Source organism: Cryptomeria japonica, chromosome 6 (genome assembly GCF_030272615.1).
Source record: "Cryptomeria japonica chromosome 6, Sugi_1.0, whole genome shotgun sequence".
In the NCBI taxonomy this organism is placed as follows: Eukaryota; Viridiplantae; Streptophyta; class Pinopsida; order Cupressales; family Cupressaceae; genus Cryptomeria; species Cryptomeria japonica.
The window spans coordinates 618,403,678-618,429,687 of NC_081410.1; the positions used below are offsets into that span (position 1 = coordinate 618,403,678).

The window sequence follows — 26,010 nt, forward strand, 5'->3', positions numbered from 1 at the left end:
CTTCTTTCAGTAAGCTGACTCGAGCGTAATATCATACATTTCTCGAAATAAGCTTATTCAAGCCGCTACAAGGCACAGACGTATCGAATAAAAACTATTAGTTAACATATATTTCCAAATCCAAGGACAAGTTCTGGACATCTCTAGCTTTTTCCATGCATTTTCTTATAATCTTCCTGCTCCTAGTTCATTGTGTTCCCTTACAAGTATGTCCACGTGGTCCAGCAATCACTTATTATTATGACAAGTTGTAACTAATACACTTAAAAACACGTGCTGGTAGCACAATTTGCATCCTGATATATATATAAGATGTTGATGCACAACCCATTTATCATCTAAATTATCATATTAACGACAAATATGACGAGCAAAATGTTTCTAGAAAAATAAAATACGTAGATCTTCCATGTAATAATCTTCCAAAACATTTCATTGGTAAAGAGATTGGAGGTGTGCCGCAAGGCAAAAAGAATGGTATATACATTTCTTACAATATGGCTTTCAACAACCAAGGCAAAAGAATGGTTTTATACATTTCTTACAACAAGATGATTCAAGCTTGAACAACCACTGTCAGTGAGACATCAGGTCATCTCTTGGACAAAATCGCATTTTTCGGTGACGTCCAACTTCACTAGCCCTTCTTTGGCATGCAACTGGCAATCTCCCAGCCCCAAATTCATGGCAATCTGAACAGCCACTACAAGGAATGGTCATTCCTCTTTCAACAGAACTGGCCATTGCTCTGTATGCAAAGCCCGGCAATCTCATTTTCAGTGAGCTATCGCATTTTTTGGTGACGTCCAACTTCACTAGCCCTTCTTTGGCATGCAACTGGCAATCTCCCAGCCCCAAATTCATGGCAATCTGAACAGCCACTACAAGGAATGGTCATTCCTCTTTCAACAGAACTGGCCATTGCTCTGTATGCAAAGCCCGGCAATCTCATTTTCAGTGAGCTTCCTTGCAATTAAACTTTATGGCTAGCCCGTGCTTTCCGTGCTGTTCAAAGTTCAATGCCCTCATGGTATTTGCTTACAAAGAATCAATGGCAAGCCAAATCAAAGTATAAAGCATCCATTTGAAAAGCAATAGAAAACCATTCTAAAGTTCCAAAAGCGGCAGGCATTGATAAAGATTTAGAGTAATCTCGCTACTTGGAATTCAATGTAGGCTGCATGAACCATTTTCTTTCCTTTGGAAACTTTTTCCAAAAAACAGATGTCTCAAAGCTTTCTCTAGCTGTCATTGATAAAGATTAGGATAATCTCGCTTCCAGGAATTTATTAGGACTGGCTCACTGTAGGCTGCTGCATAAACCATTATCTTTCCTTGAACTTTTTCCAAAGAAAGGATGTCTCAAAGCTTCCCGAGCTGTCAGCCTCTCTGAAGGTTCAAATTTGAGAAGGTTTTTCAGCAAGTCAATAAGGAGACCAGCCGAGTGATCAACTTGTTGCATGATCAAATTCTGCGAAGGCAACGCACACAGTTTAATATCTTGATAAAAGAACTACTCTCATATAAAGAAACGAGTGGTTAAATTAATAGCCAGGCTCAACCAAATAATAAGATGTGATAAACATACCCCAAGCTTCTGCAACTTCCTTACTGCTCGAATGCTATCCCTTGAAGCTGCTGCTTCTGGCCAGTCCAATCGTGTTCCATGTCTAAAATATTTGGCAGATCTGCTACTGTAAGCACAAAAATGTTTGACGATCATGCTTTAGTGCACCCATAAAATGATATCAGCATGAGATCACATATTTTTCCTTTCGTAGCACAAATATAGCTCTATGTTAATATTCCCTTAAAAAACTTCAAAAAACTCACTCTGCTTTCTTTAACATATGCCTAGGCAACGGCCCCAACACCCTTTCCATCATGGCAAGATGTTCCAAGTTTTCATGGGTTTGAAACAAAGTCTCTCCCTACACATATATGTCCATTCCATGATTATAATTTAACTAGCCAGTTCATATTCATTACACATACAAATGTTATATTATAAATAGGTTACCGTGCACAGCTCCACAAGCATGCATCCTACACTCCAAATATCACAAGGATAATTCCACCCAAGACCTGTTAAGATTCATACATGCTTAGGCGTACATTCTTTCATTATATTAGAAAGGCTTCTTTCAATTTAGGGTGTTATGACATTTGTCGGCCACGGCAAGCTTACCCAGAATAACCTCGGGTGCTCGATAGTGCCTGGTTGAGATCACCGACGTGTGATCTTGATCTTCAAATACAGTGCTTCCAAAATCAATCAACTTTATTGCACCTGACTTTGGTAGCCTCATTAGGTTGTCTTCTGCTGATCTCTTTGTGCCCTTCTAAAGATACAAGATATTAATCAAAATTTATTTTCTTTGTGGAAATAGGATTAAGTATAAAATTACATTTAGTCCTTAACAGAGGTCAAAAGTATGTTATTATTTCGTAACAAATGCAGGTTTAGTTACACCAATACAACCACACGAACCACTTCAAATAAAACTTAACAAGATGCGAATAAACACCATTTTTCAACGACTACTTCCTCATATCATCCATAACCATAAGCACCGACTACAGTACCACTAAACTATAATCACCAGTGGGCTACCTTGTAATCAGGCACCTTGATAAAGTCTGAAGAAACAAAAAGTGTATTTTCAGGCTTTAAATCCGTATGGACAAGTTTCAGATCATGCATATCTGCCACACATCATTGCTAATATTAGGGGAAACAAAACTATTAGAAAATCACAAGTGGCCAATTCATTAGACAACCATTATAGATTAAACTCAAGTGTTGCCTACACACATGCTACTGACTCCAGAAGCTGTCTTCCAATCTCACGGACAAGATCAATGGGAAATGGTCGAAAGCTGTTTTTCTGTAGATAATCGTATAGGCTTGGTCCAAGCTTTTCAAATACCTGTTTGAGGCAGTTTCATTCATCCATAAAAACCTTAACGACACTCTAACAACCTAAAGAAAATCTGCCGAATATTGCGATAAAATATAAGATTGATGTATAGATCGACGATATCAAGGAGATATAAATTGATCTAAAATACTCACGATACAAGTGTGGTTCCTATAGTCAAACCACTCCCGCATTTGCACGCAACTGAATAAAAAGGTCAATTCAGATCACTTCCTCAGAAACCACCACTACCGGGATCATAATTTAAATTACTGTTCTAGTGTTAGTATAATGTTTATACCATGTACTGAAGGAGACAAAATGCTGTTACATACCGTTTGCCACTTTTATCATACTTTCCAACTTCACGAAGAACATCAATTTCAATTAGTGCTTCCTCTCGATACTTCTGTAACCCGCGGGTAACTTTAATGGCTACATGATCCATTGATTTTCTGTCCCAACATTCCAAGACCTGTCCAAAGGTGCCTGTACAAATTGTTTCTTTTATGAGAACTTAATTATTTTTCTAGTTATTAACAGAAAACACCCCCTTCAAGATCATAAATAAATCTGTCGACCACACAAAAAGGACAATAAAAATTACCTTCACCCATTTTACTCAGAATCTTATCTGCAAGACAGAGAAGACGGGACATATTAGAGAATTGATGATAAACAATAATACATGATAGGAGAGACCTATGCCATGAATCCTTAAAAGCCATAATCCTATTGGAAAAAAAAAATTGAGGGCCGTCCAATGAAAAATTACATCGAGAGGTCAAGTTGTCTCCGAGAGCAAACTGATAATGGCCCTCCTTGTCATCATTGCGCCATGGAGGAGAGATATGCCGATATGGTACATCGGCACTTGATGCTTGAGATGATGTAGCAGAACCACTATGCTCTGAGGGCTCTGCCCCCGATAAGGCAGAAGTCCCATTTGTATCCCTTTCGATGTTTGAAATAGTTTGCCCAAAAAGATTGAGTATATTCTGCGCCTGCAGAGAGAATGTGTAGAAACTTAAAATGATACCAGAGTGTGAGAATTTTCATGTTATATTAAAGAAAATGAATCTATCATATGTTATTCAAGATAGCCCGCTCTCACGATCCTTATCATCTACAGGTCAAGGATTGAAACATCCAAATATAAAGGTAGGCAGTAGTCCAGCCAGTTAATCACATAGATCTATCGTTAATGCTAGTAGATTTCTACAATCCATGAGACTGATATGTGTTGCTTCTAGATTCAATTGTGCAAATGATTTTTTTATCGACACAATCAAATCCAGAGACAACACATATTAGATCTATCATTCCACAGACCATGAAACAAGCAATATTATGCACTTTTTAAAAATATATCATCAACTTTGACCAAAATCACACAAGTATTTCAGAAGGTAACTGCTTAAGTCATCACACACCAAGCTTTTATACTTCTAGACTTAAAAGTCTTAAATACTCAAAGTTGACTGACATTTTCTAAGCTTAATATGTTGCTAGTGTGTCATCACACTAAGAATGCGCTTCTAGGCTTAAAAGTGTTAAACACTCAGAGTTGATTAACATTCTCTAAACTTAATATGTTTTTTAATGTGTGGTTTAAGACTGGCCTTTCAGAAACTAGTGACATTAGAATATGCCAACTAACCAAACTGCAAATCATCCAGACCCTTTACAGTCACCAAAAACCAAATCCTCCAAACCCAATATTAAAACCCATTTATTCTCCAACCACCTTGAGCTTCGGGTTCTAAATGACTAAATCACACAAACGAGTACGGTAGACAATAACAATTAAAAGTATAGATCAAGAATTCTACAAGCCATAAAATTATTAATTAGTCAATTTTAAATCACCTATGAAAATTAACCCACTAATATTACAATGTCAACCAACCAAAAACAACAAATCATCCAAACCCTTTATAATAACCGAAAATACAAATACTCCAAATGCAAAATTACGGTAGGCAATGATACGATCCACGACCCACTTGTTTTCCAACCCCCTTAGCCTCAGGTTCTAAAATACCCAAATAAGTACGGTAGACAATAAGTAATTATTAAAGTACAGAATTAGGTTTCTACATGAGAGGAAATAAATAATTAATCTTTTTTAAATCCTCTACCAGGACTAACCCATTAATATTACAATATGTCAACCAACCTAACCACAAATCATCTAGACTCGTTATGGTATCGAAAACCCAAATCCTACAAACCCAGTTACTCTTCGACCCCTTGAGCCCCATGTTCTAAAATACCCAAATAAGTACGGTAGACAATAAACAATTATTAAAGTACAGATTTAGGTTTCTACTTAATATGAAATAAATAGTTATCTTTTTTAAATTCCCTACCAAAATTAACCCATTAATATTACAATATGTCAACCAAACAAACCACAAATCAGACTCTTTATATAGTATCAAAAACCCAAATCATACAAACCCAATAAACCCAACATTACGACCGACTTATTCTTCAACCCCTTGAGCCCCGGGTTCTAAAATGCACATATGAGTTATGCCCATATAAGTTCAGTTGACCAAAAAACAATTAGAAGTACAGATCTAGGATTTTACAAAACATGAAATTAATAATTGATTATTTTTAAAAACTCCTACCAAAATTAACAATATGATTAGACTGTTTATAGCTTCGAAAACCCAAATCCTACAAACCCAATAAAGCCAATATTATGACCGACTTATTCTTCAACCCCTTAACCCCCAGGTTCTAAAATGCCCAAATAAGTTTGGTAGACCAAAAAACAATTAAAAGTACAGATCTAGGATTCTACAAATCATGAAATCAATAATTGAAAATTTTTAAAAACTCTTACCAAAATTATCCCAGTAATATTACAATATGCCAACCAACCGAACAACAAAACATCCAGACTCTTTATAGTCACCAAAAATCCAATTTCCTCCAAACCCAATATAGGACCCACTTATTCTCCAACCCCCTTGAGCCTCAGGTTCTAAAATACCCAAATGAGTTCGTAAACCATAAACAATTAGAAGTACAGATCTAGGATTTTACATGACAGGAAATTAATAATTGAACATTTTTTAAATCTCCTACTAAAATTAACCCAGTAATATTGCAATATGTCAACCAACCAAACCACAAATCATACAGACTATTTATAGTCAACGAAAACCCAAATCCTCCAAACTCAATATTACGACCGATTTCTTCTCTAACCCGCTTAAGCCTCGGGTTCTAAGATACCCAGATAAGTTAAGTAAAAATAAATAATTGATAGTACAGATCTAGGATTTTGCATGGGATGAAATTAATTATTAATCATTTTTTTAATCCTATATCAAAATTAACCCAAAGATCTATTAAATTGCATCATTCACCGAAACCCCAAAACTTCCAAACCGAATATTATAGCCTACTTGTTCTCCAACACCCTTGACCCTCAGGCTCTACAATACCCAAATAAGTACGGCAAACAATACAATTATAAGTGCCGATCTAGGATTCTAAAGGGCATGAAATTAACCCAAAAGGTCCAAACATTCAGAAACCCTTGACTTGAAATAGATCTATCATACAAACCACAATTCCGCAAAACCAACAGTACAATACGCTTATTCTCCAGACTCGTCAAGAGTATGCACCCAAAAACCCAAATAAAATAAAAAACGAGAAACTATGGCTTATCAATAAACCATGAAACAACACAGACTAAATATTAAGCGAAATCTCTTCGCCAACAGAAACACCAAATAGAAAAAGATTGAAAGGTAAAAACACCTCACAAATTTGATAGATCATGATTTCCTTTCAACCCAAGAAATCCTAACATGTCACAAGAAATATCATCAACCCTAACCCGAATAACAGTCCAGAAATATAAACAAATAGAGAAACAAATTTCCTAACCTTTTGACCAGAGGGAAGCACATCCCATGACGAAGTTAGCTTACGTCGTTTCTTTGGATGCTCCTCGAGTAAATTGTGAAGAGGGTATTCTGCAACACACGCCATGGCAGCCGATCTGCAAGCAGCCGTTTCTAGGGTTTCTTCTCGCCGCGAAAATAGGAGAAAAATTTTACGGTATCTCTATACAGAGAAAACGAAGAAAGATAAGGATTTTGAAGGGATAGGTCAAGGATTATTCGAGCATATGTAAAGAACGATCTTTGGAATATTCGTTTTAATAGTGGATTCCAGCCCACCTCTATCCTCGAAACCGACCTCCCTTTGTCGTGTGGTGGAAGTTTTTTTTTTTTTGTTTAATTGGAATTTTAAGTAATAACTACATATTTAGTTTCATTTGTCCTTGTTAAACTTCTTGTTAGACCTTAAAAAAAATTAAAATTAGTAAATATGGTATTTACTAATTTTAATATCTTAAATATACTTTGGAAAAGGGTATAATTTTGGCTAACCATAACTTTAATATTTAAAGGATTAAATCTATTTTTTATTTGGAAATTGACTTTAATTTCTTATAAATAATAATAACAAGTGCCACATAGTGGCAAGTACTTGCCTTGTTAATTTGTACTTGAAATAGTAATTTATTAATTGTAACTAATATATTCTTAAATTTAATTTATTTTGTTTTATATTATTATTTTTTGTGATTTTGTAGTTGAAATAGTAATTTATTAATTGTAACTAATATATTTTTATTTTTTTTATTTTTTTAATTATTTATACAATTTGTGATCGCATTGATACCTATTTTTTTTTTATCTGTATTATAAACATGCAAAGTTTGGGGGATTTAAAACAATAATATCTATAATTATAAAAAATTTCATGAATAACATATTAATAACTATATTTTAGTTATGATATGTGAAAGTTTTAGTTATAATGTTAACAAATGTGCATCTATACTATAAAATAAATTTAAAAAATTTAAAGAAAGAAAAATAATTGCTTTTCATTGGTCTAAATATTTTTTTTTAATAACCATATAAGCACAACAAATGAATTTTCATTACAATAGTATTGCCTAACGGCAAGTATGGAGGGTGGATCTATATTTAGGAGTTTTTTAAGGTAAATTTTTAGGTCATTAAAATAATATTTAGTGTGTTTTAATTTTTAGGTCATTCAAATATTTTGATACTAATTATTTAATCGATTTAGATTTAAAAGAAATAAGTAATCCACATTTAATAAACACTCTTTTCATCTTCATTGTAATTTTAAAACATTTAATAAATTTAGAATATACTTTCACCTAATATTCATATTTGTTCATTCATTTAGTTCAATAACAATTATATGTGTTTATAAATTGAATATATACATTTTAATGTATTTTAAATTATGTTACACTCAAATTTATAATTATTCTATCAATGAGATAATGAAAATTAAATTGTATTTTTTATTTTAAATTTTAAAATTAAATTTAGTTATGAAATTTAAAACCCTAAATCAAACAAACTTAATTAAAAACAAAAACCCTAAGGCTTATTCTAAACCCTAGGTCTATTGAATCATAATGTGTAGACTATAAATTTAAAGTTTAGGGATTCTGACTTATAGTTTATTTAATTTATTTTATGATATAATTAAAACTCTAGAGATATATATTGATCTCTATTAATTCATATCAATTAAGGTTTAGGGTTAGTTTACACCACTAGATCTATTTAGAGTTTAGGATTTAGGGTTAGTATACACCTCTCAGCCATGTTTAGTGTTTAGAATTACTCACCTTAAAGATTTTGGTGAATTTGGAATACAATTCTTTAACTGTATTACAATTCTTTTAATTGTGTTCTGGATTATATTGTAAAATTAAATTTGAAAAAGGGAAAAAATAGGGTTAGGATAAGTCCTTGAAGTTTCATAGTGTCTATATGTTTGACATAATTAAAAAAAATTGTTTTCTTTATAAGTCAAGAATTGTATTAAATTTTATTATATCATGAAGTTCAATTTTTGTTATAGATAAAGATATTAAGTATTTAGAATAAATTGTTAATACTTTTTAAATAGTTCTTATTTACATGTAATCATATGATCAAAAATTAGATTATTAAATAAATAAATGAAATGATCAAATAACATTAAATGCAGTATATAAATCTGAAGAATACAAATTTTTAACTTATCCAATATATTAACATTTATGCTGATAGTAATGTATGCTAAAAAAAATGATTTTTTTTTTTTGAATAAAGGGGTAAAAACTTTATTGAAGAACAGAATCAAGAATTACAAAAGAGAACCAGAGTCTCAAAGCCCCATGAGGGAACCACAAGCCCAACCCAAGAGAGAACCGGAGTCTCAAGGCCCCAGGGGGAAACCACAAGCCCAACCCAAGATCAGTCGGCTTCGTAACTATCCATATCCTCAGCAAATATCTTATGCAGGTCCTGACAGTAATCTAGGGAGAGTTGCTCCCAACCTTCAACTTTCCAATTATCATCATGTTCCGAGGCCTACTTAGCCAAGCAATCACCTGCTCTATTCCATTCACGAGGAATGTGAATGAAAGACACCTTCTCCATCATAAAACTAATTTCAAGAATCTGGTGAACGATCCCTGCCAACTGCCAATGAACCCCACTCACCTTCTGTTCAATCAACAAGTTAACAATAATTTGTGAAACCAATTCGCAAATAACCTTCTGCCACCCCAACTCCAAGGCCCTCTCCTTGGAATAGAAAATTGCTAATCCCTCCATAAAGTTATTAGACTGTCACTCTTTATGCACTGAGAAGAAGAAAACCACCTCCCCCCTGCTATCCCTACCAACACCGCCAATCCCAGAAAGGTCCAGATTACCCCTAGAGGAGACATCGGTGTTAATCTTGATGGAGTCATCCTGAGGGGGCATCCACCTTCCCATCCTTTGAACCTTCTTCATAGTATGTCTACCTCTCTTGACACACACCGAGGTGGGTGACATCTCCTGCAGACCCAACCTACTCACAATATTAGCCTCTCCTCTATCCAGAGGAAAATTCACCACACATTTAGCTTCCACCGTCTCCTGAATCATACCAATGATTCTATTCCACACTTGTTGAACTAACAATCTGACCTCCCTAAAGATCCTCATATTCCTCTCCAGCCAGATCTACCATAGTATAAAAATGGGACCAATATGCCAGACAGTCTGGAGAAAAGAGGACAAGATAGGAGGCCTGCCCAAACTGCTCCAAAACTCCACCAAAGAATCCACATGAACACAAGGATGCTTCCACACCCCCCACCAGTAATGCCAAATTAGCGACGAGAAAGGGCATCTAAAGAACAGGTGTGAGGAATCATCCTCCCCATTACCACACAAAACACAGATGGAAGGCCTAAGGAATCCCTGCTTACGAATGTTGTCCCAAGTTAGACATCTATTCAAAGCCAAAGTCCAAGTGAAATAGTTACACTTCGGCCAAGAAAAATTATTCCACACATGTTTCCACCAAAGCACCTCCCTCCCCTCTAATCTTCAAGACAGCAGCTCCTGGTAACCATTAGCCACAGTGAAAATGCCCTTATGATTCAAGGACCAAGCAAGTCTATCCCTACCCTTAAGGGAGCTATAGTGTCTACTTGCTAAAATGGCATACAACTTAGCACACTCTTCATCCATACCAGCAATCAATCATTCATTAGGATCCTTCCACTGCTCCAACTCCAAACGCCTACACTTATAAATATCCTTAAAGTCACTCACCCTAGACCACCCTGCCTCCAAGAACCTCTGGAAAAGATTCCCAAGGTTGGGAAACTGATCAAGGATGGGGGGATACCCATCCCAAGAGTCGAACCAGAAAAATACCTCTTCCCCCCTCTTGCATATCCAAAAATGTCCTTCCTTTATAAGAGAAGCCACTTTCTTGAGAGTACTCCAAATCAAAGAACCTTTTCCCTCAAGCGGATATCTTGGGATTTCCTCCTTCGGGATCCTCTACATGTATTTGTAGGCCAAAATCCTAGCCCAGCCTCGATCATGTTCAACACACCACCTCCAGTACAATTTAGCTACCAAAGCCTCCCCAAATAAAACAGACTGCCTTAAGCCAAGCCCACCCGACTGCTTCGGGCTACACACCAAGTCCCAATTGACAAGACACCATTTGTAGGAGGGCAGGTTACCTGCCCATAAGAATTGTCTTGCCAGAGAATCCAATCCCTTCAGGAACCACTTAGGGGCCACTTGGAGCATACATCGATAAATCGAAAGAGCCTGAACCACCGAATGGATCAGTTGAACCCTCCCAGCAAAGGATAACCATCTGTGTGTCCAATGTTCAACCTTCATACGAAATTTGTCCAAGATACCCTGCCACAAATCCTTGGGAGGGTTACCAATAGAGATAGGAATACCCAGGTAAGTCAGGGGAAGAGAACCGACCTGGAATCTCAAGATATGAGCAATCCTCGTCTGAATATTTCTAGGTGTGTTGAAGAAGAGAATGGAAGATTTATCCTCATTGATCAACTGGCCCAAAGCAACAAGATAAACATCCAAAACTTTGCACAGATTCGAAGCTTCTCTAATCCGAGCTAGTCCCATCAAGGTCGTGTCATCAACAAACTACAAATGGGATTGAGGATGCAGGTCATTTCCCCAATTCCAACCTTGAATAATACCTAGATCCACATTATGCTTAATTAACCTCCCCAGACCCTCAACCAAAAGAATGAATAAGTACAGGGAGAGGGGGTCCCCCTGGTGAAGACCCCTAGAAGCACCAAACAACTTAGTATGATCTCCATTGATTAACACAGAGAAGGAGGTAGACGTAACACAACTCATTACCCATTGAATCCATTCATCAGCAAAGACAAAGGCCCTAAGGATCTTCTGGAGAAAGGACCAACAGACTCTATCATAAGCCTTGGCCATATCCAACTTAATAAACATAACTTTTTCCTTAGAAGCCACCATAGAATGAATGGCCTCAGTAGCAATGACCGCACCATCTAGGATTTGGCAACCTTCCACAAACCCACTCCACTCCTCTAAGATGACATCCCCAAGCCAGTTCTTCAACCTCTCTGCTATCAACTTAGAAATGATCTTATAGATCACATTATAGAGAGAGATAGGGTGGAACTGGCCTAACCAGTCAACCCCATCACACTTGGGGATTAGTGCAATGAAAGTCGCATTCAAAGAATGAAGCATCTGATTATTCCTTTGAGACTCTTGGACCACCTCCAATAAGTCCAATTTGATAATATCCCAGAAATCTTGAAAGAACTCAACCAGGAACCCATCCGGACCAGGGGCTTTTCCTTTCCTCATGAGAAAAACAATCCTCTCAAGTTATTCTAGCAAAATAGGACCCATAAGTTGCTCATTCATCTCCCTAGTAACTAGAGAAGGAATACAAGCAAGAACTTGATTCTCCTCTTTCGATTCCCCCTGAGTATCCTCGCTAAAGAGGGACTGAAAATACTGTAAAGCCTCCCTAGAGATCTCCTGTAAGGATAAACACTACTCACCTCTATCATTGACCAGAACAAGAATAGAATTGCCATGTCTTCTTGCTTTCATTGAATTGAAGAAGAACGCAGTATTCTTGTCCCCCGCTTGAAGCCAATCAATACGAGCTCTCTGTTTCCAATAGATTTCCTCCCTAAGCTCCCATTCCTCTAAATCCTTGACAACCATGTCTTCCTCCCTAAGCAAGGCTTTAGACAAACCATGTTCTCTTATTTCCCAGGTAATGTCATTCAATGCTATCTGAGAAACTTTCTTAGAATGAAAAATATTCCCGAAACACTGGTGGTTCCACCGTTTAAGTTGAACCTTAACAAATTGCGGCTACTTGGCAAAAGTGTACATAGTAGTGCCAAAGGATGGCCTCCCTTTCCTCCACCACTCCACAACATGATCCTGCAAAGAAGGATCCTGCAACCACATAAGCTAGAATTTGAATGAAGGAGTGTGAGTGACCCGAGCAGAAGAAGACACCAACTTTATGGGCCAGTGGTCCGACCCTCTCCAGTCAAGAATCTTCGAACATGTGGACCACCCCCCACCAACCCAAAAACTTGAAACCAAAAAGAAGTCCAACCTCTCCACAATCCAATACTCCCCTACCCTCCTGTTGTTCCAAGTGAACAGACCATTACCAGGCTTAATGTCAACAAGATGCAATGAAGATATACTATCCCAGAGAAGGAAAGAAGAAGGTTCCAAATGCATAACACCACCCTTCTTCTCACACAACTCTAAAATGGCATTGAAATCTCTCGCCATAATCCAAGGATGAAAAGGGAATAACCCTCGCATAAAAGAAATGTGAGACCATAAATTCTGCTTACCCTGAAGATCAGTGGGGGCATAAATCTTAGTAAACAAGATATATTCCCTAGTCTCAAGAATAGAGGTAACCCCGGACAAAGAATATCTGGAAGCAACCCACCAAATAGGACGAATCCTTAAGGGGTTCCAAAGGCAAGCCACCCCTCCAGAGGAGCCAACTGCCCCAATACACTGACACTCGCCTCACCCCCAAAGCTTTGACAGCAAACCCATCATACTTTCCATAGAAAGTTTAGTTTCCTACAAGAACAAGACATCAGGTGAATGACTCCTAATTGATTCCCGAACAACTTTTTGTCTAGGGCCACTATTCAAGCCCCTCACATTCCATGATAGCACAATCATTTCGGAGGATTGGAAAAGTGAGAATCCAGAGTCTTTATTGACCCTGACTCAACCAAATTCTCCCCCATCAATTTGATCTTATCCAAATCCTTCTTTTTGCCAACCTTCGAATTCTTCTCCAAAGCACCTTTCTTAATATCTAATTGATGAAGACCCAAGTGTATGGAGGTCTTATTACTTTTGACCCCAGCAAGTTCCAATTTTTGAGTTGTCGGAGAACCCTCCCTCCCAACCAATTTCACTTTCGCACCAGAAGTAGGTCCCAACTAGACCACTATCGGCTGATCCATCTCCATTTGTTGGCTTCCAACCACTTGCAGAGCCTAGGTAGAGTCCCTGATCACACTTTTTGGAACCACCCCTGATGCACCTTGATCCAAAGGGATTAACCCTAGATTCCTTCCTATTAGCTAAGGTCATCCAAGGCTTCAAATCTTTTAAAGGTATCCTCCTCCTGTCTCTCCTGCAAGGACCTCTTTTGTCCTTGATTCATGTTCTTTGTCTTAACTAAGACAAAACCATCAGCACCCACTACCTCGTCCGACATAGCAGCTTTTCCTTTGTCAGCCCCATCTAGGTTATGGGCTGGCTGCTGAGGTTGGCACACCACCAGTTTATACCTAGGGCACTTATGTTGTAAATAACCATACTCATGACACAAACAACACTAAAATGGGAAAGTCTCATAATCCAACTGTTGAACCCAAGAATAAGAGCCCGCACACATATCTATAGCATCTGACAAAGGTTTACTAAGATCATTTTCAACACAGATACGAGAAAAAGTCATTACCTTTCTCCCCAAGGTTTGCGTTGAAGATCCCACTAGCTTCCCAAGCAGCGAGGCAAGCATCTGCAACATTCCACCGAAAAATGCGGTAAACGAACACACACTGGAACCCTATTCAGGAGCACCTCCGAAGGGTTAAACCCTGCATGCCAAGGTTTGATGAACAACCCCACCTAGTTGTAAAAATACGGGCCTCCTTCAAAAACCCTATTGTGATCCTCCATGCAGTTGATAGTAACCATGAAGTAGTTATTTGCCAACAGCATAATCTCCATTTCCCCTTCCGGTGCCCAAGTCCTTTGCGCCTAGTTTTCCAAAAACTGCAAAGAAATCCTCATCCCCAAAAAATTGCAATATAGTGAGTGTTTTGAAAAGTATTCAACATCTTCAGCTATCATCTCCAGAGGAATAACCAACTCGGCCTCTCACTGCATCTCTTCAGACAGCCATTAATCTTCGTAATCCGAGAGCTACCAACACTACCAGACCCCGAATCTGAGGCAAAAAGATTATTATTAAAAGTCTTAATACTTTGGGATGGGGATTTTGAACCCACCGTAGCACGAAAAACCATGGCGGGAGGTGCCTTCAAGGCCTCTCCACCAATACTCGACATTGGACCTCACAAAATAAAAAAACCCACACCGCAAAGGGGACAAGCAAGGAAACACGACAACCAAGAACCCACCCCTCCCAAGCACCACCCAAAGGAAAGTCGACCGCAGCCCCCTGCCCCACTAGCTAACCATGGGCTCGCAAAGAACCCCAAACCCCAGCCGCGTGCAACACAATCCCCCTCCCACAGACCACCGCTCAACCCCCAACACCCGCAACTCCTCCCCTCCCTGCACAAACCTCCACTGCCCTCCCCTCAATGCACCAACAAGCAACAACCGCCCATGAGCTAGGGCATCGATGCCCTAGCTCGACATCCTATAGTCTCCCTCGCGCATGACGCCATCCGTCCTTACACCCAAAAAAAATAAAAATTGAATTATAAATATGGTTGAGTTTAAATTTATTTAGAACTATGAGTAATACAAAATATTTGTACAATGTAAGATATTAATCACTATGTTTATGGAGTTGGGTACATTAAACATATTTTTCTCTTTTTGGTTTCAATATTGTCCCTTTGGAAATAAGGTTGCATGATATATGCATTGAAGATAGTGTTTCATGATATCTCCATTGATGGAAAGTACATTATGGATTATTGAAACCATGTCATGCAAGAATACATCATGTAAAATGTTAAAAAATATGATTGATATCACAAATAGTACTCTTTAGACGATCTAATTTCCAAATTTAATCCCTTCAAATTTATTTTATTTGAAAGATAGGATAAAATTAAAAGTAAAAATATTAATTAATGTAATAATTATTTGAAAGTAAAATAAAATAACCTTTAATTTATTAAATATTTATGTATCTTATTTGTCTACTAAAATTATAATTTTTAACAAATTTTAATAAAATAAAATTCTAATTTAACTTTAAAAGCAATAAAGATCTTATTCAAAGCAAGTAAGTTGGTCAAACCTTCAACAAGTTTAAATATTTTGAAAAATACAAGTTGAATAACACCTTCTATCTTCTCATTATGCATCCATTATGTTTGCTATTGGTCTTAAGATTTTGCAGAGCGCACGTAATTTTATTTCATCTAGAGTTGAAATAGTTTTATTTTGTATGAATTGCACTTTTATTGTAGCTAATGAAAACAAAAATCAACAATTCCATCTAAATTTAGTGATATATTATGACTGTTATTGATACTATTTATTATTTACATAAATTTATAAAATTAATAGCTTTACTAAACCTCTCATTTATTTACTACATTTGTATGTACTAGTTTGATTGAATTCTTCTATTACATATTCATTCATTATAATTAATAAAATATTCTAATTGCTAATTGTTTACTAAAATACATATTCAATTACTATTACAAATCTATACAACAAGTACTCGCCACTATGTGGCACTTGTTTCTATATAATGGAAATTTTTAGCGAGTCACTTATAATTTATTTCTTATCATTTTTAGTCAATCCAAATCACCTACAAAGCATAAACAATCCTTCTTGTAACTATTGGAGAAGGTTACAAGATTTGAAAGAGCAACAAATACAAATTTATTGGGTTCTTAATGACATTGTCATGATTAGACTTACTCTAGACCTTAAATATAGCTAATTCCAACTATAGATTTAATGTAGTTTTGTTTGAATAAATTTTATTTTATTTTAAAATAGGTTTTTTATTGTTTATTGAAAAAATTGTTTAAAGTTTAAATTAATTTACAGTTTAGATTAAATTTAGATTTTATTATAAGGTAGAAGTTTTTTAAAAGTAGTAGTTTTTGATAATAAAAGCAGCCAAAAATGAGGGGGCTGACCCATAGGTACAATTATGAGAACATTGGCAGGACCATTGTCCGCATATAATTAGCAAAGTAGCAGCCTTTTACCTCTATCGAAAACAAAAACCATACTACGAGAGTTTATCAGCGATAAAATACTACTAGTCAGAGTATAATTCATATGCCACGCAGGGCCATAAACAACAAAATATAAATAAAAGCCTAAACTAGGCTTATCCAACCAGTGACTACACATCATAGACAAAAAACTCCTCCACATGAAGAAAGTTAATTCTTTTTCCCTTGGCTCTTCTTAGGGAGCAACTTTATAGCCCATTCCTTAGTGAGGAACTTGAACAGGCCTTTGTAGTCATCGTCCTCCTTGCCTTTCCCTTTGACCATGCTTTCCTGCAATAGGCATAGCGTAGTAGTCGAGCATCTCATAACATTCAGGGCAAACTTGGACACATCGTGCATCTTGGACTTCGCCGCCTCCAGTCTGTTGGTGATCACCTGCACATTGTCAGAGAGGGCCTCTATCTTTTTCTCAAGCTCTGCCAGGTTGGAATCCTCTTCCTTCACGTTGTTGGCCTCTTCAACCACCAACATTTTTTCAATCCTAAAGGTTGGGGAGTGGAAATTGGCTGGATCTTGACTCTTGGAGGACATGGGGCTTTCAGAAATCCGAGTGGAGCTCACGGAATGAGGGGTCAGATTATGCTAGGCCAAGGCCATTTTAACAATCGGAATGGAGTTTCCCATGTCGTGCGAGGAGGAGGGGTCTCTCAAGGATTTATCCGAGGGCTTAGAGGCCAGTCTACTAAAGCGACGAGGGGTGTTGGCTTCTTCAGTAATATCCAAATCAGAGTCAATCTCTTGGATTTTGACTCTTTTGGGGGTTCTGACCTCCTCTGGGGAGTGATTCTTGGTTTTCTTGCTGGAGGAACCAAATTCTGGGCATCGAGGGCTTGAATCATTAATGGTCGGAGGGTGGGTCGAGGGACCGACATCCTGCACAGAAATGGAGTGGGGCGGGCAAAGGGCGAGGTGAAAGTTATACAGGCAGAGAATAAGGCCCTGATGCAAGATGGGAAAGTCTTTCCCTTTTTTTCTTAGCTTCGGCTATATCTTTAATATTAGCATCCATCGAATGTAGTAAAAAGAACGGAATGGAAATGAGGTCTTTATTCCTCAAATGGTTTAGGAACGGGAGATGGTAGTAGTAGAAAATGCCATGTCTGCCCTCTAGCGTAAAATACTTCATCACGATATAGCAGACCTCGTCCCATGGATGAGGGAGCTCCTCCTTGTTGAATCCTCCCGCCCTCTTGATAGGGCTCTCGCCTTGGCAGAAAAATTGGTTAAGGCTAGTAGAATCCGCAATGCAGCTCTGCTTTTTCCATTTTCTGCCCTCCATTGAAAGGCCTGTCACCTGAGCTATAACCTCTTCGTTGATTTCAAAAGAGATTCCCCCCATGGTCATCCTTCTGTCCTCCCAGGAAGTCACGAACTGTCTGGAAAGTCTTTCATCATTGCCCTTCATGTTTTCCATGAATTTGTCAATACCGCCTTCAGTGCACACAAACCAGGCCATCGGTTTAGCTTTGAACTCATCCACTTTATTGGGTTCCAGTCTGAGCCTATCCCCCCCCATTCTTGAATCCTCCAGTTTAACAAATTGAGAATGACTTATAGCCAAAACGCAGAGCCGAAGCAAACTTAAGGCAAAATTGTTAAGATACTTGTGTCGAACTTGAAATAAATGGTCGTCATAATCAGAGTGATTATTATCCCTTAAGATCTAGTAGATATCGAAAGCTGGAGATCTACTCGAAACATGCCAACCTTAACTCGGGCCAATGTGAGTTGACAGGTCCCCAACATCGCCTTTATCGTCGCCAGTTGGCTCCATCCGAGTAATAATTAGGGAGTAATCATTCCCGATGTCTGTACTTTCATCATAAATCCTTCCCATATGGTATTGATGACTCAGCTTGCCTTTGATATGTGGCCGTCTAGGATAGAAATTGGCGGGATCCCCGTGCCAATTTGAAAATTGAAAAAACGTTTCCTTCATTATTGAGCGGATAGGACGGTCCCTTCCTGGGTAAAGGCCTTTTCCTTTTCCAAGATTTCCTTAGTGGTGATCGGCAGCAGATTGGGGTCCCTCCAACATCGTAAGCCATTTTGTAGCCTTCTGTCAGCCGCCATGGAATTGGCAGCTTTGTTTCCTTCTCTGAAGATGTGGCAGATAGTGAAGTCCTCCATCTTGACTGGGAGGCACCTGATATCTCTCAGAATGGGTTCCACTCTCCACCTCGCCGAAGCGTTCCCTTTGATAAAGTCAATAGTGATTTGAGAGTCTCCTTCAATTTCCAGATGTTTTATTCCTATGGAGTTAGCCATTTTCAAACCCCAAAGGAGGGCCATTCCTTTAGCTTGAGTGACCGTATTATTCCTTAGGTTGCCAGCGTAGGCTGCAACCGTGTTCCCCAGATGGTCCCGAATGACTCCACCACCTGCCTAACAATTGCTTTGAGTTGAACCATCAAAATTCAGTTTAAACCAGTGTAGCCTTGGGGTTGACCATTTGGTCATTCGTCTCTTGTTCTTAGTACTGTTGTTGAAACGATCAAAGCCAGGGGGAGCTTCCAGCAAACAACAATCCTTTTGTCATCCTCATTGGGAGGGTAAGGGGGGATTTTCCATTTCGTAACTTCTAAATTTTCAGAGATCATCTTAAAGCAAATGTGAGCCACAGTGTCCGGGGGGGGGGGGGGACTCAGTGTCTCTGAAAATTCTGTTGTTTCTTTCTTTCCACAAGGCCCAGTAGATGTGCGACGGTATTTGTTTCCATAGTTGAATGATGAGGGGATGATGGGAGGGGGGGGGTCCAATCAAAAGCAAAAAAAATAATATTCTTCTGGAAGACCCAACAGAGACCACATTTCTGAAGAGTAATAGACCAAATATGAGCCACAAAGGGACATAGGACAAAAAGGTGGTCAATAGATTCCTCATCAGCTTTACGCAGACTGCATCTGTTGGGGAGATGGAATCCCCTCTTCTTCAAGTTATCAAGCGTGAGGTTTTTACCATGCATGAGGGACCACCAGAAGAAATTGATTTTAGGGATTAGCTGAGGGTTCCAAACTTTCTTCCAGCATTCAGCGTCCACAGGGTGCTTAAGGAGCTGATTGCAAGCAGATTTGATCGAGAAGGAGCCTGATTGGGTTTCTTTCCAGATGAAGTTATCTTCTTTCGGGGCTAGGGGGATTTTGGTTTTCGGCAATATGTGTTGCAGATCCTGAGCAAGGGGGATCAGGTTAGGTCTATTGCTGTAGATGAGACAATGTCCTTCTAGCAAACACTTCCTAGAACCAAATAGTCCACAATAAACTCCCCTAGGATACCTTTAAGGTGGTTCATGATTTTATAGAAGCGAGTGTTGACCAAAGGCCTGTCCTCTATCCAAAAGTCTTCCCAGGATCTCACCTTTCTACCATCTCCCAGCTACCACTTCAGACCTTCTCTAACCATCACTCTGCTCTTCAGGATGTTGTTCCACAGCTTGGAACCCTGGGGAAGGTCGATTCTATTCAAATTATAACATAAATGCTCCCGATCCAAGTACTTAGCTTTGATAATGTTGCACTAGTCCGCCTCACCTTTAGCCAGAGTCCATCCAATCTTGGCAATTAGCGCCTTGTTGAGGGCATTAATATTTCTTATGCCCAAACCTCCCAGAGATTTGGGTAACCACATGGTATCCCAATTGACCAGAGCAAGGCATTTTTTCTCTTCCAAGCTAGTCCATAAGAAGGTTTTTTGGATTTTCTCAAGTTTTTCCCCCATGGTCCCTGATATTTTAAACATGGAAAGGAAGTACACCATAATTCCCTGTAGAGAGGTTGCGAGAAGCTGGAGCTTCCCCACACTACTAAGGAATTTCCCTTTCCATCCAGCAAGTTTTTTCTGCATTCTTTCCAAAATAGAGTTCCAGAAGGTGGGGGTGACTTCCTTGACCGTGAGGGGGAGGCCCAGGTAGATCCCCATAAGAGTTGCCTTTTTGCATCCGAGGATGGAGAGAATTTTGAGTTGAAGGCCATTAGGGGTGTTGAAGAAGTAGAGATTACTCTTCTCTTAGTTGATGCAGTGTCTCGATGCCTTGGCATAGTCAGCAAGTAGGATCTTCCACCCTTTAGCCTCCATGACGTAAGACTTACCAAATAGGAAGGTGTCATCCATGAACTGTTGAATATTAGAGGGGGGAGCGTGGAGGTCGCTTTGAACCCTTGGAGCCTACCATTGGTGACCAGATGGGTCACATTTATGTTTAGGACTTCAACTATCATGATAAACAGGTAAGGGGACAGAGGGTCACCCTGCCAGATACCTTTTTCAGCTTTGAAACATCCCCTAGGAGTCCCATTAATCAACACTGAGAATTGAAATGTGGTAACACATTCCCGAATCATACTCACCATTTTTTGGTTAAATCCCAGTTTTAGAAGCACTTTGAAAAGAAACTCTTAATTAACCTTATCATAAGCTTTAGATATATAAAGTTTAAAGGCCATACCTGGTAATTTGCTCCTATCCATGGAGTGGATTATCTCATGAGTGGCAATGGCAACATCCAAAATTTGGCGTCCCGAGACGAAGCCTTTTTGGGACAGACTGATAAATTTTTCCAGGAAGGGTTTAATCCTATTCACAAGGACCTTGGAGAGTATCTTATAAATGGTATTGCAAAGGCTTATGGGACGATACTCCTTCAAGCAGCTGGGTGTAGTGGTCTTGGGGATGAGGACAATGAAAGTGTTGTTGATCTTTTTCAGCAATCTCCCCGTCTTGAAGAAATCTTGAACAACTTTGGTGACATCGTAGCTAATAATGTCCCAAATATCCTGGAAGAACGTTAGGGGGAAACCATCCGGGCCCGGAGTCTTGTAGGCTCCCATAGAAAAGACATCCTGGTGAACTTCTTTAGCAGAGATGGGGGCCATAAGTTGTCGATTGTCGTCCTCATTGATGGCCATCGACAGCTTGCTAACAAGGCAGTCCTGGAGCAGAGAAACACTTCCACCATTATCCGCATACAGTCTAGTGAAAAAGTCCACCACACTCTATCCAAGCAGAGAGTCTTCAGAGATCTCCTGTCCAATTTCATCCTTAATACTTTTGATATAGTTCCTTCTCCTATGGATACAAGTCGATTTGTGGAAGAAAGCAGAGTTTCTGTCCCCTTCTTTCAACCACTGGATCCTGGATCTTTGCTTCCAGTACACTTCTTCCTTGGAGAGGGTATCTTTCCAGCTCTTGCGACAGTCTTCCTCCTTCAAAATGGGGTCCGAGGGGTTACCAGTAGCCATAATATTATGAAGTTGTTCCAGTCTGGACCCCAGGTCCTGTCTTTTGAAGATGTCTCCAAAGGTGGTCCTATTCCAACCTTTGACTTCCCTACTAATTAGATTTAGTTTCTCCATAATTTTGAACATTGTAGTCCCTTGTATCAGGGTGGTCCACCAGCATCTAACCAGCTCCCTGAATTCTGGATGAGAGGCCCACATGATCTCATAGCGAAAGGGGGGAGGACCCTGGTAAGGTATGTCTTTCCAGTGGAGAAGAAGGGGGTTGTGGTCAGACGCAGTCCTTGGGAGGGTTTTCAGGTAAGAGCTATGCCCGATGTCCCAATTGGTGGAAATCATGAATCTATCTAGTCTGACTTGAATAAGATGTTTACCTTTCCTATTATTCGACCAGGTGAAGGGGGCACCCTGTAGGTCAACATCCATAAGGCTAGAAGCATTGATGAAACTGGCTAGGTCACCCATGTTGTTAGAGAAATCCTCCAGATCACCACACTTCTCGGAGGGGTAGAGGGGGGAATTAAAATCTCCCGCAAGCATAAACTAATTCTTCTGGTTAGTCATAATGATATTAGAAATTTCCTCCCACAGGAGTCGTCTCCCTGACCTTGAGTTGGGAGCATAAATATTGAACATCTGCCAACATTGTTCTCCATAGTGAAGAGAAATCGCTAGGAAATTTTGGGAGTTAGCAAAAAGCTTACCTTTCATTTTAATGGGATCCCAAAGGGTAGCAATACCCCCAGAAGCACCCAAAGCATCAACATACAGATAGTCCGCTCCAGGCCAAAGTTTACCAGCAACCGCAACAAAGGTTTGAGAGGGCATCTTGACTTCCTGAAGGAGGCAAATGTCAATTTTCATCTCTATAATGAGTTGTTTTACGGAGAACTGCTTCTGGGGGTTGTTCAGACCCCTTATGTTCCAAGAGAGGAACTTCATTTCTTACTTTTGTTAAGTTCGTCCAAGGTCAGTTGTCTGCCCTTTGCAATGTCCCTTGCCATTACCTTGTGTCTCAGGACTCTTTCTGAGGGTTTGCCAACTTTATTTTCATTTCCCCCCACATATGCTTTCTTGGTCTTGACTTTCTTCTTCTGGGTTATCCAATCTTCATTATCCATCCGAGGAGAACCCGGGGGGGACACTTTCAACAGAGTTGCTAGGGAGTGTCTAGGGTGCGCATCTCTATCTGCCGTTGCAGGGGAGAGAGGGGTTGAAGAAGTGGGCAAGATACTTTCAGTCATACAAGGCTTAGCCATAACCGAGCTAGGGGCATGAAGGACAAGGGGTGGGGGAAGCAGATGGGCGGGGGTTGGGGGACAGGTTGAGGGCTATCACCTGTGGGATCTCCCCCTCTTCTAGGGGAATGCTTGAGTTTTTAACTGGGTCCGCTGGGGATTTTAAGATTTCTAGGATCTTGTTCATGTGAGGGTAATCCTCAGATATTTCATTCGTAGTAGTCAGCTCAAGGGGAGCCGAGGATGATGGGTCACCAGGGTTGATGGGCTCAACCCAGATGGCTTTATTTTTGAGCTTGAGTTCCACAACCACGGGGGCTTTACAATCAATATAAGAATTAGATTTATTTGTTTACATTTTTTTCCTTGTTAAAAATATATGAAAAGAGAAATATTTATTCACTATTCATTATTGAAATTAGTTTGATTTTCTCTTTCTCAATGGATGGTGTGTTTAACAAGGCTTCTAGTATTTCGTCTAGTGGGCTTTGTTAGTGTGTTGGACCTTTGGGCAATTCAGATGATTTGTCTTGCTTGTGGGACTTGAGGAAGATTACCCCTCTTTGGTGGATCTCTAGTCGATCTTCTATATCCTTGGTTGCTTCTTGTTTGGAGATGGGTGAGGTTTGTCTTTTCACTAATGTATATGCACCTACTGACATTCTTGGAAAGTCTAATCTCTAGGAGCACATTAGATATGTTCGGTCATTGGCACCTTGTCTTCCTTGGATTATGGTGAGAGATTTCAATGTTGCTTATAGCTTGGGGGAGAAAAGAGGGGGTGTGCCTAGGTTGGATCCTCCTGCCCATCTTCTTAGTCTAAATATTGAGTTTCTGAATGTGATTTATGCGAAGCCAAGCAATGGTACGTTTACCTAGAATAATAGGAGGTGCGTTGAAGATGAAATCTCAGAGAGGCTTGATAGATTCATGGTGTCTTTCTTTTGGATCAGTGACAAATGGGCTACTTACTCAGAAATCTTAGACTGGAGGGGTTCAGACCATTGGTTGATCATGCTCTTTGTGGTCTCCTTTACTTTTCCTTGGAACTCCTCCTTCAAGTTTTAGTTGACATGGTTTAGGGATCCTTCTCTTCATGACTTAATATCTATCTGGTGGTACCAAGGAAGACCGACACATGGTAGAGCCATGTACTCTTTTGCCAAAAGATTGTAGTTTGTGAAATACAAGCTTAAGAGATGGAATAAGCAGGGGTTTGGTAACCTTCAAGCTAACAAAATGGCAGGTCAAGCTCATCTTCATGACATCACTCGCTTGATTTGGGACCAAGGCATGACTATGGAGTTAAGTAGGATGGAATCACTAGTCATTAAGGATTTAGAAGAATGGGAGCTTCGTGAAAAGATTTTATGGAAGGAGAAGTCTCGTGTGGATTGGCTTTAGGAGGGTGATAGGAATACGACTTTCTTCCATAAATTTGTGAAGGCTCACAAAATAATAATCTTATTTCATCCCTCATTTCATCAAAAGGTTCCCACTTATCTTCAAAAGTTGATATTGCTTGGGAGGCTCTATGGTATTTTACTACCCTATTTATTGAGGATACTCCCTCGGCATGGGGGGAGGAAGCTACAATTTTAGATTACCAATTGTCGTTAGTTTCTCAAGAGATGAATGAGACCCTTATTCGGCCCATTGATCTCCAAGAGTTGGAAGGTGTGTATCATATGAAGAAAGCGAAGGCCCCAGGCCCTGGAAAATTGGAGGAAGTGATTATGTGTTGCATTGATGTTTTGTCATTGATGGCAACACCAGTTGTTTTGGTTGTTTATTGGTTTCCGATAGAGTGGTTGGATTATGATATTAATTTGGTATGCTTTGGTTTGTGGAATTGGTTTGGATCTACCATTCATGCTATTCAGATGTGTATCACGATCATTTGGTTCAGGATTTGATGACTCAGGAGCTATCATTTGTTCTAGTAAGCCTTTTGGTCACGGTAAGGGTTTTACCGACAGAGCTTTGTGTTGGCTTGATGATGATTTTTGTATTTGATGACTTCATGTGTTTTCATTGATGGCACATCTGTTTTAATTGTCATAGTCATCTTAGTTAAAATAAACCGGTATATTTGAGTCATTGTATCGTTAACCGATATGAAGATGTCTAAACCGGTGTAGACACCTAAAAATATCTTATTGATCATGTACTAATTATTCGTCCAAATTAGTTGAATAATTATTTAATTATTTAATTAAGTTAATTAATCTTATTATTCTATTTCATATTTCTTCATCATCTTACTAATTATTTCTATTTCAATTCTATCATCATTTAATCATTTGTGTTTCAGAAGCGTCTGCAATATCGTGAATCGCGTCTGTGTTTTCGCCAGATTTTATTTTTGCAGGTTTATGGAACCGCGTCTGTGAATTAAAATCACGTCTGTGCTTGATCTTATCGCGTTTGTGTTCGGGAAACGCGTCTGCGGTGTCCGAGCGCATCTGTGCATTACAGAACCGCGTCTGTGTCGTACAGACGCGTCTGTGTCTGGTATAACTGCGTCTGTGCTTTCTATTTTGCAAATTTTAATTTTTCTTTGATTCGGGTTTTCGGATTTTGTACTTAGGGTTTTAGATCTGGTTTATTTTCGGCTAACCCTTGCAAATCTAGCTAACTTGGTTTGTGCAGCTTGCTTTGGAGGCAAAAAACGTTTTTGTTGAAGG

At 39.0% G+C, this 26,010-nt stretch overlaps 1 protein-coding gene across 4 annotated transcripts; it reads right to left on the reverse strand.

Annotated features, from left to right (window-relative positions):
• Window positions 1–454: 454 nt before the first annotated feature.
• LOC131055016 (serine/threonine-protein kinase AFC2) lies at window positions 455–7,078 on the reverse strand. Of its 4 annotated transcripts, none has more exons than XM_057989621.2 (12): window positions 6,837–7,078; window positions 3,697–3,925; window positions 3,529–3,555; window positions 3,257–3,410; window positions 3,077–3,125; window positions 2,816–2,930; window positions 2,615–2,706; window positions 2,189–2,339; window positions 2,021–2,085; window positions 1,834–1,931; window positions 1,589–1,694; window positions 455–1,471 (listed from the first exon to the last, which is right to left on the reverse strand). In XM_057989621.2, the coding sequence occupies exons 1-12, from the start codon at window positions 6,939–6,941 to the stop codon at window positions 1,301–1,303; spliced, it is 1,362 nt and encodes a 453-aa protein (XP_057845604.2). In that variant the 5' UTR covers window positions 6,942–7,078; the 3' UTR covers window positions 455–1,300. The 4 variants fall into 4 exon arrangements, with proteins under 4 accessions (XP_057845604.2, XP_057845603.2, XP_057845606.2 ...); XM_057989620.2 differs by having other exon boundaries at window positions 2,189–2,342; XM_057989623.2 differs by lacking the exons at window positions 2,615–2,706; window positions 2,816–2,930.
• Window positions 7,079–26,010: the final 18,932 nt, after the last annotated feature.